Source organism: Oncorhynchus nerka, unplaced genomic scaffold (genome assembly GCF_034236695.1).
Source record: "Oncorhynchus nerka isolate Pitt River unplaced genomic scaffold, Oner_Uvic_2.0 unplaced_scaffold_1445, whole genome shotgun sequence".
Classification (NCBI taxonomy): domain Eukaryota; kingdom Metazoa; phylum Chordata; class Actinopteri; order Salmoniformes; family Salmonidae; genus Oncorhynchus; species Oncorhynchus nerka.
In genome coordinates, this window is record NW_027039871.1 from 26908 (window position 1) to 39756 (window position 12849).

The 12849-nt window shown below is 40.9% G+C and overlaps 2 protein-coding genes across 2 annotated transcripts; one reads left to right on the forward strand and one right to left on the reverse strand.

Annotated features, from left to right (window-relative positions):
• Positions 1–4609: 4609 nt before the first annotated feature.
• LOC135568620 (protein DVR-1-like) lies at positions 4610–5474 on the forward strand (the record flags this gene model as incomplete). Its single annotated transcript, XM_065015426.1, has 1 exon — positions 4610–5474. A coding segment is annotated over one exon (863 nt), but the record flags the coding sequence as incomplete, so codon positions are not given.
• Positions 5475–8675: 3201 nt separating this feature from the next.
• Positions 8676–10373, reverse strand: LOC115122001 (trace amine-associated receptor 13c-like). The gene has a single exon (XM_029651153.2). It carries the CDS (start codon positions 10318–10320, stop codon positions 9361–9363), a length of 960 nt encoding a protein of 319 aa, XP_029507013.2. The 5' UTR covers positions 10321–10373; the 3' UTR covers positions 8676–9360.
• Positions 10374–12849: the final 2476 nt, after the last annotated feature.

Below are 12849 nucleotides of genomic sequence, written 5' to 3' on the forward strand. Positions count from 1 at the left end.
AATATAATAGAGACAGTAGATCTAGCTGGTCTGTCATAATATAATAGAGACAGTAGATCTAGCTGGTCTGTCATAATATAATAGAGACAGTAGATCTAGCTGGTCTGTCATAATATAATAGAGACAGTAGATCTAGCTGGTCTGTCATAATATAATAGAGACAGTAGATCTAGCTGGTCTGTCATAATATAATAGAGACAGTAGATCTAGCTGGTCTGTCATAATATAACAGAGACAGTAGATCTAGCTGGTCTGTCATAATATAATAGAGACAGTAGATCTAGCTGGTCTGTCATAATATAATAGAGACAGTAGATCTAGCTGGTCTGTCAAAATATAATAGAGACAGTAGATCTAGCTGGTCTGTCATAATATAATAGAGACAGTAGATCTAGCTGGTCTGTCATAATATAATAGAGACAGTAGATCTAGCTGGTCTGTCATAATATAATAGAGACAGTAGATCTAGCTGGTCTGTCATAATATAACAGAGACAGTAGATCTAGCTGGTCTGTCATAATATAATAGAGACAGTAGATCTAGCTGGTCTGTCATAATATAATAGAGACAGTAGATCTAGCTGGTCTGTCATAATATAATAGAGACAGTAGATCTAGCTGGTCTGTCATAATATAATAGAGACAGTAGATCTAGCTGGTCTGTCAAAATATAATAGAGACAGTAGATCTAGCTGGTCTGTCATAATATAATAGAGACAGTAGATCTAGCTGGTCTGTCATAATATAATAGAGACAGTAGATCTAGCTGGTCTGTCAAAATATAATAGAGACAGTAGATCTAGCTGGTCTGTCATAATATAAAGAGACAGTAGATCTAGCTGGTCTGTCATAATATAATAGAGGCAGTAGATCTACCTGGTCTGTCATTGTACAATTGAGACAGTAGATTTTCCTGGTCTGTCATTGTATAATAGAGGCAGTAGAGCTAGCTGGTCTGTCATAATATAATAGAGACAGTAGATCTAGCTGGTCTGTCATAATATAATATAGACAGTAGATTTTCCTGGTCTGTCATTGTATAATAGAGGCAGTAGAGCTAGCTGGTCTGTCATAATATAATAGAGACAGTTGATCTAGCTGGTGTGTCATATTATAATAGAGACAGTAGACATAGCTGGTCTGTCATTATATAATAGAGACAGTAGATCTAGTTGGTCTGTCATAATATAATAGAGACAGTAGATCAACCTGGTCTGTCAAAATATAATAGAGACAGTAGATCTAGCTGGTCTGTCATAGGACAATAGAGACAGTAGATCTAGCTGGTCTGTCATAGTACAATAGAGACAGTATATCTAGCTGGTCTGTCATAATATAATATAGACAGTAGATTAACCTGGTCTGTCATTGTATAATAGAGGCAGTAGAGCTAGCTGGTCTGTCATAATATAATAGAGACAGTAGATCTAGCTGATCTGGCATAATATAATAGAGACAGTAGATCTAGCTGGTCTGTCATAGGACAATAGAGACAGTAGATCTACCTGGTCTGTCAAAATATAATAGAGACAGTAGATATAGCTCGTCTGTCATAATATAATAGAGACAGTAGATCTAGCTGGTCTGTCATAATATAATAGAGACAGTAGATCTACCTGGTCTGTCAAAATATAATAGAGACAGTAGATCTAGTTGGTCTGTGATAATATAATGGAGAAAGTAGATCTAGCTGGTCTGTCATAATATAATAGAGACAGTAGATCTAGTTGGTCTGTCATAATATAATAGAGACAGTAGATCTAGCTGGTTTTCATAAGCTTGGAAAAGAGACCCTTAAACCTAGAATTGGTACCACACACCCACTCCACTGAATAGCAGGCTAGTGATTGCATTGCAGTTAACCACTGATTCCTTCCACACCACTCATTGTTGAATTTGTGATTTCCAACTTGTTGTGTAATGTTTATGTCCAATGGCCGATGAGCACCGATACGTTTTATCTATAAATTCCCTTCATTATTTGTCTTCATATGACAAGGATTAAAAAGGATTTGCCAGTAGCTTGTCGACTTGATTCAAAATGATGACTGCTAGCCTGCAAGCTAAGATTTTGAGTGTATGATGTCCAATCAAAGCTACTGTGGATATACCGTGATTTGATGTAATTTTATCTGTGGCCAATGACCTTGAGCCTTCTTGGATGGGCACTTCTAATGTAACTCTATGGCAGGACACAAAGAGCTTGAATTTTCTAGCTCTACCCTTAGATTTATCAGTGACATAGTGTCCCCATGAGTGACAGAACACTGAGCCAATCACGGCGCAATTAGAGAACATTACCAACCCCTACGCTCCGTATTTTCCGCTGGCTGCCCCAACATCACAGAAAGCACTGAGCTAGGCTGAAACACCTGCATTTTGGAGCTTCCTTACTCAAGAAAGCAAAACAAGAGACCATGTTTGAATACGGCTTTATTAACTCAATGATTTTAAAAATTTTTGTACATTGTTTGCAAACTGATATGTGACATGTATTAATGCCAAAATAACAAAAAATGTGGCCCTGAATGACGGGTCGCCACTACTGCCACTACTTCTGTCTGTATTGCTGACGATATACATTGTTCTGTCTGTGTCCATATTATGTCAAGTTACCAGCATCACCTCCAGACACCAGTGACTTAACTTTTTTTTTTAAATATTATTTTTCATTTGTGGTAATATTTTCTCTCTTCCTCTCTCTTCTCAACACGTCTTCATTGTCTGAATTTTAATTTATTTGACACTTATTTACTGCATTTGAAAAAATATACAATTTCAAAACTCAAAAATGCTATTTGGAGAACAACAAAAACAAGCCAAAATTACCCATTTTCACCATGGCTGCTGTAGCTTCATTCACGTCAGTGCACCTACAAACACAGTGTCCAGTTTCCGATTACTTTAATGAGTAACAGAGTTAGTATCTGGTGTGGCCACCAGCTGCATTAAGTACAGAGTAACGTGTTCCCTTTTTTTTTATTGGGTAAATATTACAGTTATTTTGTCAAACAACGCATGCGTTACTTTGACTCATATCTTTACCGTGCACTTGTTTCCATGACGAGATCTCAACAAGTTTCCTCATTCAATTCTCGAGTGAGCGGAGAAAGACTGTTTGGAGAAAAGTAATGAAAGCTGCTGTCCATAGAAATGTACAGAGAGTGCGCACCTCTGATGTTTGCCATGGTTCACTCCTGTGATAGGATAGCTTTCCAGTCCAGTGGCAAGTGTGCCCTCCTATACATTTTTTTGTAGATTAGTTTCGATGTTTATTAAGTCACATGCACAGGGTCGCAGAAGTAGTTGCAGTGTATAGTGAAATTCTTAATAACCTTTTTAGGGCATTCCCTTAGCGGGACAACTTCTGGGGAAACTGGAGGGAACGCAAATCAAATATATAATCATAAAAATGATGGATATTAAACATTTAGGTACATATAAGTGTCTCATATCGGTTAAAAGCTTACATTCTTGTTAATCTAACTGCACTGTCCGATTTACAGTAGCCGTGCGATTGTTTGAGGACAGCACCCCAGATCAAAATATTTTTACACCGGCAAAGGTTTCATAAATTCACAAATGGAGATTAGATATTCACTTACTTTTTGAAAATCTTCTACACCTGCATTGCTTGCTGTTTGGGGTTTTAGGCTGGGTTTTGGTACAGCACTTTGAGATATCAGCTGATGTAAGAAGGGCTTTATAAATAAATGTGATTTGATTAATGTCAAGATCCTCAGAGATTCATTTGGATAGAGATAGCAGAAATACAATTGTTTTCGTTCTGTCATAATGATAGAAACTCAAGAAAAGCGGGCATAATTGAGGTAGGCTAACTTGAATGTAACTTTTGTAGATTTTAGGCAAATGCTCTTATCTGTGAGATAGGTCCTCATTAGCATATCTTGTCTATGCAGTCTCACACCTAGGTGTCGATAGAAACCATCCGGGATGCCAATCAATCAGCGCCAATGATCAATCACACATGGGCACGCAGGGACTTTTAAATTCACAAGCAGATATGGGACAGACAGAGAAAGAATATAAGCTTGTCTTACCCTGTTTGTAAAACAATTAAGTAACATCTAAATGTAATTGTGAACTGTATAGCCTGAAAACATGGTTAAACTATCCTTTTGATAAAATGGATGGGCCTGTATGAATTTGAGTGGTTAGGCTACATTTCTAAAGCCACATCCCTCGGCTGTTTTCCTAAAAGGTGGCAGATTTCCCCTTTAAGATCAGTGGATGACAGAGGGAATGTCTGTTTTTTTTTAAACAAAATATGAAATGAGTCATCGTGCTACATGGGCCTACACAATCCACACTGGAACTTGTTTGATATTTTACAGATATTGTACCATTTTGTTTTTTTGAAAACAATTACATCTGGAGTTCCTGTTGTTTTAGAGCCAGAATTGACCAATGAAAAGCGAAACAAGGGGGACAAGGTCAGAGAGAATTTGGTTTGTTTATGCAGCTAAAGGCCGATATTGACTGCGACCTTCCAAATACTGTCAATTGAAACCTAGGTCCTACATCTAAAGTGTAGCCCTAATGTACTTTTATTTTATTTTTTAAATATTTTTTTTGTGAGTCCTCTGCAGGTAGGCTGGTGTCAGGCTGGAGCGGCAGCTGCCAAGGCTGTGTGGAGAAATACATGTTCTTCAACATGTCTGTGCTGCAGCCCGTGGAGCAGCTCTCTCTGGCGCAGCTGGAAATCAAGTTCCAGTGGGACATGTTCCGCACACCAAGGTTCCTCCTGGGCCCACAGGCGCTCAGCGTGTCCCTGTACAAGGTGTTGCGTGCGACCCTGAGGGGAGCGAGCCACGAGGCCCACCGCAGGCTGGTGCTGTCCCAGTCGGTGCAGCTGGAACCAGAGGCCGGATCTCTCACCTTGGACCTCACAGCACTGGCAGACAACTGGCGTAAACCGGGTCATAACTACGGCCTGGTGCTGGAGCTGCAGCCACACCCCGTCCACACCCAGGCGACAGACATCTTCATGTCCCAGAACCTTGTGAACGCTGTGCCGTTAGGGCCGACCGTAACCCTCCCAGAGTTCCATGCCTCCCTGGTGGTTGTATCCCTGAATCCACTCCAGTGCCGCTCTCGGCAGAAGAGGAGCGCCGTCTACCTGCCGGTTACACCCAGCAACGTGTGTAAGCCGCGCCGCCTCTACATTGAATTCAAGGATGTGGGCTGGCAGGACTGGATCATCGCTCCGCAGGGCTACCTTGCCAATTACTGCCACGGAGAGTGCCCGTTCCCACTGAGCGAGAGCCTGAATGGCACTAACCATGCCATCCTGCAGACTCTGGTGCACTCCCTGGACCCCCACGGCACACCCCAGCCCTGCTGCGTACCCATCCGCCTGTCACCTGTATCCATGCTCTACTACGACAACAATGACAACGTAGTCCTACGTCATTACCAAGACATGGTGGTGGATGAGTGTGGCTGCAGATGAAATGCATTCGGTTGCTGGTGTGGATTGTAGAGAAGTTTGAATGGTTGTTTTTAACATTTTTACCTGTAATAAAACGCTTATTCATTGATTATACTGTTATGAAAAGGCTTTTGGTATTATTCTGACAGATGATCTCTTTTCAGTTTGGCAGAGGCACATTTTCACCAAACACAAAGTTCAGATATAAATTGACTTTATAGAGGAGACTTACTTCTGTCATATACTGATGTAGGATCTTAATTTGATCACGCTTTTGTTGCTGAGCAGGAAATGCAATCTTGTGCATTCAAGGCTTCTAAAGTTTGTAATTTCCAGAGACTTGATTTGCTATTGAAAAACTGTATCAACCCCAACAATTCGATGGAACAATACTATAACTACCAATTGGGAACAAAAGTGTAAAAAAGTACAATGAAATAAAATGTCTCTTGACTCAAACTAGGATTTTGGATTTGAGCTTAACATTTTTCATAGGAGGCAATGGTATAGTATTTCATTTTTTTTGTGTGTTTAAAAAAAAATGCATATGTCTTACCATTTTAAAAATGAATACACTTTATGGATCAAGTAAAGATCTCCTCAATTTATGTTTGTCCCTTTTATGATGATACCATCTAGCGTTTCATATTTGTGCAAATCTTTCTAAAACATAAAATGGGACACAATTCAATGGATATCAATCAACGAAGAGGTAAGAATATGTTGAAGACTATCTGTACTGGATGCAGATGACTGAACTGCTCACTTTTGTGTCTGTTTGCAGGTATACAGACAAGGCGTTACAAAGGTATGTTATGCAGATCACATTTCCCATCCTCCACCTCTTCAATGAATATCCCATAGGCTATGAGGTGGGCTCTGCTGGGAGTTTAGCTCATAGCCTAAAGTCCAATGGTTATATCCTGTGGCATGTTAATGTGTTGACTCTTTCAAAATGTTGAAAGCCCTCAATGGTGCTGCCCATGACAAAAGGAGCCTAGGCCTCCCCATCAAAATCCATCTTTAAGCCGGAGATGGTTTTTGGCACAGGCTGCGTTTCAATCCATCACATCCACCGATGTCTCATCTGTGGTGGAAGGTGGCAGAGCTACAGTGGTTTTTGTCAGACCAGAAAAATCGGTCTTTTCATGACAATGTCTGTAGCGTCTCTTCTATGCCCACAAACTTCACGGGCCTTGTCTGAAGTTGGTACCGCCGATGGGAAAACTTCTGTCTGTAGCATCCGAACGGTTTGGACTACAAACTATTATGACCACACCGTCAACTCTCACAAACTCCTACATGTTGGTTGTTTTGTATGATGCCCTCAAGACTCACAAAACTCGCCTCAAGGTAACCCGTACCAGTTTTTAAAAATAAAGGGAAGTATGGAAATAATTTACTGCCAAAGAGTCCAAAAATAAATCAAAAGTAAAGATCTGTTTTTACCATGTATACAGTGCGTTGGGAAAGTATTCAGACCCCTTTACCTTTTCCACATTTTGTTACATTACAGCTTTATTTTAAAATGCATTAAGAAAATAGCTAAATGATCCATAGTATGAAAAACATCTTAAAACAATTCCATGTCTCAGTTTATAATCTTTGGAGGGTTCATCCTAGAACCCTCTATGCAGAGTTCCACCAGCCTTATTACCCTTAATTAGTCCTGTTAGCTCTGGAGCAGGATCTCAGACTGGGTCTAAAGTTCACCTTCCAACAGAACAACGACCCTAACACACAGCCAAGACAACGCAGGATTGGCTTCGGGACAAGTCTCAATGGTTTTTGTGGCCCGGATTTGAACCCGATCGAAGATCTCTGGAGAGACCTGAAAATAGCTGTGCAGCAACACTCCCCAGCCAACCTGACAGAGCTTGAGAGGATCTGCAGAGAAGAATGGGCCAAATTCCACAAATATAGGTGTGCCAAGCTTGTAGCGTCATACCCTGGAATCACTGGCAAATGTGCTTCAACAAGGTACTGAGTAAAGGATCTGAATTCTTGTGACTCTCCAGAGAGTGGTGTGGTCTGCCCAACGATCATCAAGGACATCAACCACCCGAGCCACGCCCTGTTCACCCCGCTGTCATCCAGAAGGCGAGGTCAGTACAGGTGCATCAAAGCTGGCACTCAAGGCCCTCAGACTGTTAAATAGCCAGCACAAGCAGACTACCACCCAGTTATTCAACCCTACACCTTAGAGTATGCTGCCCTATGTACATAGACATGGAATCCCTGGTCACTTTAATAATGGAACACTAGTCAATTTAATGTTTACATACTGCTTTACTCATCTAATGTGTGTGTATGTATATATATGTATTGTATTTTGTCAATACCACTCAGACATTGCTTAACAAAATAATTTTTTAAATTCCATTCTTTTACTTGTATTTGTGTGGGTGTGTATTATTGTGAATTGTTAGATTCTACTGCACTGTTGGAGCTTGGAACACAATTTTGCTTCAGCTGCAACATCTGCTGAATATTTGTATGTGACCAATAAAATATGATTTTGATTTGATTTGGTAGTGTATTAAAGGTAGTAACCCTTTAAATGTAATTTTCAGGTAATTTATGTATTTAGATATTGGTTCCATTACCCTGTAATCAGTCTCTGAACTGCTCTTAGTCTGTGTGACTCTGACATTGTTCATCCATATATTCATATATTCTTCCAGTCCTTTACTTAGATTTGTGTGTATTAGGTATTTGTCGTTAAATTGTTAGATATTGCTTCACTGTCGGAACTAGGTGCATAAACATCTCGCTACATCCGCAATAACATCGGCTAAACCAATGTTTTTGACAAGTAACATTTTATTTTATTTCTACTGAGTGACTGCAATCCATCACTGCCAACAAACAGGACTGTTACCGTTTTCAGACAAAACATATTACTTCCTTCAGCACACCACTGGTCACTGTTCAAAATGGTCACTGTTCACTGTTCAAAACATTTATAAAGAATAGTCTTCACTTTAGGGAAAACTACTTTACTGAGTATTAAATGGGAAAAATACATTTTCACATCTTTGGTTTGATCTTATGAATCATTATGTACTATAAGTTTTTTATGATTACGTGAATTACCAGTTTAATAAAATAAATATTGGATAAATGACATTATGAATAAACAATTTACTTATAAATGATTTAGTGTGATACCCACTCTATATTCATTCAGAGTAAACAGCATCTGAGAGAGCTGCTCTGGTGTGACCCCTAACCTGGCAGCAGTGATGTAGTGAGTGTAGTGGTACTATTCATACCCAGTATGTTGAGGTTGAAGTGTCTGCTAATGGTCTCCTCTGTTGTGTTGAATAATTCATGTATATACTGTAGTAGTTATTTATAAATGTCAGAATACCTAGCTGAATAACATTTAGTAAATGTGGCCTTAATATTAAATGGTGAGCAGACTAAATTCCTTACAAATGGTTTATTACTGAATGTTATTATAAAGTGTTAACCATACATGTATATTCTTACATTTTACCATCAACTACTTACACAACACAGCATTTATTTAGACCTGGACATTATCTGATATCATGGAGTATTATACATTTCAACTTTACTGCACTTGATGAAGACGTTGTGTCACAATTGAGCCACTAGAGGGAGATGTTAACCAACATATAGAATGACTCATGACGTCCTCAGAATGTTCTATTAGAATACTTACATACTATTTATCATTAACATGGAACAACCACAGCCTTAGGTATTTGGAGTACACAATCCACAATGACTACAATGTCTTTTATAAAACAAGCTTATGCATTCTTATAACTTCTCCAAGTCATTCCATTACAATCCAGGCAAATCATTCTTTATCAACACCACATGTACCTATGATGACAACAGTGAGATGAGTCATGTCAGTATAACTAGGGAATCACATTATTGGAACAATGAACGTCTTAATATAAGTTTAGCTGTCACTTTAAACCATGGATAAAGGAAAGCATAAATGATTGGATTAATTAAGGAATTAACAAATGACAGAAAACGAATGAAATATGATAATAAATGATCAATTAAAACAGAAAAGAAAAAGAAAACAATTAGAGATGGAATCCAACCAATGAGATAGTTGAAAACAACAATACCTAGAGTTGTTGCTGCTTTTCTCTCAGACTTACTTGCCTGTACAGTTTTAACACCAGACACACTGGCAGCCTCTTTTGAAAATACCTTTCTGGCCTGTGATCTGGCCACCACAAAGATTTTCACATAAAGTGTTATAATAACAGAGCACGGGACAGCTATTGTAATTACAAGGTCAGTGATATTAACCCAGACTGACCCTTCAACAGTAATACATTCTTTCAAACACCTACTTGGTACCTGTACATTTACAAAAGTTTGTATATTAGCAGCACGGTATATGATACAACAACACCAGGTGATGGATATACAACACGTGATTCTTGTTGTTGTTATTTTAGAGTGGTACAATAAGGGATCACACACAGCAACATAGCGGTCAATAGATATCAAGACCAAATTGCCCAGAGATAAAGAAGTACATAAAGAAGCAATGTAGGCATGAAACACACAGAAATATTCCCCAAAACCCCAGCATGGTTCCATTAATGCTACAGTCATTACTGGTATCACAATCAGTCCAACCAGGAGATCTGACACAGCCAGAGAGAGGATGAGCAGGTTGGTTGTAGTGTGGAGCTGCTTGAAGTGAGAGATGGAGATGATCACCAGTAGGTTCAAAAGTACTGTAACTGCTGAAATCAATGAGAAGAAGATGTACAGTGTTATGTAGATAGATGTCGATAGCAAAGCCTTTCTGCAAGAAGAGTTTCTGTCTTGAAAACAGTATTGAACATCTTCATGTGATTCCATTTGTATTAAAAAGTTAAAATGCTGAGGTCCTGCTTGATCCTGTGTGTGACCCTGTCAGGTCCACCTTCTGAGAAACTCTGAGCTCTGCCTCTTTATTTATACCTGAGTTACTGACAGAAACTCCCCTCCCCGGAGTCTCTCTGCACACACACACACACACACACACACACACACACACACACACCACCACCACCACCACCACCACCACATACACAAGTGAACACACAAATGAGCAAATGGTTGGTTAAACAAATCATTTGTGAAAGCATGATGTAATGTATGACAGGATTGGATGTTGCTGTGCCCACCTAGCCTGTCCTTCAGCCTTACTGATCGTTAAAGAGTGTAAAAGATAAGAGAAAAGGTACTTTTACTTAACTGAGCATTTTAATGGGGAAAATATATTATATTGATGTTTTGGTCTCTCAAAGGCTTTTTTACATTTTAAACTGTGTAAGGCTAACTATTTTGGGCGATGTCAGAGTTCAGTTTGGTCCATAATCCACAACCTCAGGACACATGATGGCACGCCACATGTCAGCTGGTCAGTGTATAGGAAAGTTGAAAGTAGGGAAGTTGATGAGATGCTAATAGCAAATGCAATCAAAATAGTGGGATTCCATAGGAACATTCCATAGATCATAAAAATGTCGATCTGAACTGAATTATTCATAAATCCCGTGTCTGAGCCGTTCAATTGCGAGTCCACTTTGTCTCTCTACTGACATTTTGCCTGTTTGTGTCACACCCTGATCTGTTTCACCTGTCTTTGTGATTGTGTCCACCCCCCTCCAGGTGTCTCCCTTTTTCCTCATTATCCTCTGTGTATTTATACCTGTGTTTTCTGTCTGTCTGTGCATCTTTGTCTTGTTTGTTCAAGCCAACCAGCGTTTTGTCTCAGCTCCTGCTTTTCCCCAGTCTCGCTTTTTCTTGCCCTCTTGGGTTTGACCCTTGCCTGACCTGTCTCTGAGCCTGCTTGCCTGACGACTCTGCCTGACCCTGACCCTGAGCCTGCCTGGCGTCCTGTACCTTTCTCCCACTTCGCTGGACTATTGACCCCTGCCTGCCTTAACCTGTCTGTTTGCCTGCCCCTTTGGGATTTTGAAACTATTGGTTATCCAACATGGTCTGAATGTGGGTCTTACCTTCATATCTGATAGTAGGAATTTGCCCTGACTGACCCAGCAGACCTGGACCAGCTGCGCAACGACACCAAGGTTTCCGACTTTCCTCGAGAGTCACCGAAAAGGGCAGAGGCACTGTTTCCCAACACCATGCAACTAGGCAGAGCTGGGCTGTCGCCAGCAGAACGGCAACACAGGATCAGCACAAGGAGATGTCTGTATTGTGCGTCATTTTGTATTATCGTGCCCGGTAACGGACCAGGCTCTCCAGGGAGCGAGTACTCTGGTGGGCCATATGGAGAACTTTTCTGCTTCCCTTACTCGCACCCCTTTCCATGTCATTCTGCTGTGGGGGAACCAGTCCAAATCTCTCTGGGTTCTCATTGACTCGGGGGGCCGATGAGAGCTTTCAGGATGCCACACTGGCTTCCGAGCTGAACATCCCCACTCAGCCCTTCTCCATTCCCATAGATGTTAGAGTGCTGGACGTGCGCTCTATAGGTCGGGTCACCAATAACACCACTCCCATCAACCTACGTGTGTAAGGGAATCACAGCGAGACCATTCATTTCCTGCTCATCAAGTACCCCCAGATTCCCATGGTGTTGGGATTCTTCCGTCTCCAGCAACACATTCCACTCATAAACTGTTCTACGTGTGCTATCATGGGCTGGAGTCTCTTCTGCCATGCCCATTGTCTGAAGTCGGGGCAGTCTGCCCTGGGACGTCTCCCGGGGCCCTCGGAGGTGGCTCCAGAATTCTCTGCCATTCCCGTGGAGTACCAGGATCTTCTGGGAGGTGTTCAGCAAGGCCCGGGCCACTTCCCTTCCGCCGCACCGTCCCTATGACTGCGGGATTGACCTTCTCCCTGGCACCACGGTGCCCCAGGGACGTTTGTACTCGCTGTCGGGACCAGAGACCAAGGCTATTGATGACTACATTGGGGACCCCCTAGCTACAGGATTTATCTGTCCCTCCTCCTCTCCCGCTGGCACAGGGTTCTTCTTTGTCTAGAAGAAGGACAACACCCTGCGGCAGTGCATTGACTACAGGGGACTCAGTGATATCACTGTGAAGAACCGTTATCAGCTAACACTCATTTCCTCAGCCTTCGAGCTGCTCCAGGGGGCCACTGTCTTCTCCAAGCTGTATCTACGAAATGCCTACCAAATCAAATGTATTGGTCACATACACACGGTTAGCAGATGTTTTTGAAAGTGTAGCGAAATGCTTGTGCTTCTAGTTCTGACTATGCAGTAATATATAACAAGTAATCTAACAAATTCACAACAACTACCTGACACACACAAATGTAAAGGGATGAATAAGAGTATGTACATATACAGTATATATATGTATTTTGCAATTTGCAATGAAATGTCAAATCAAATCAAATCAAATTTGC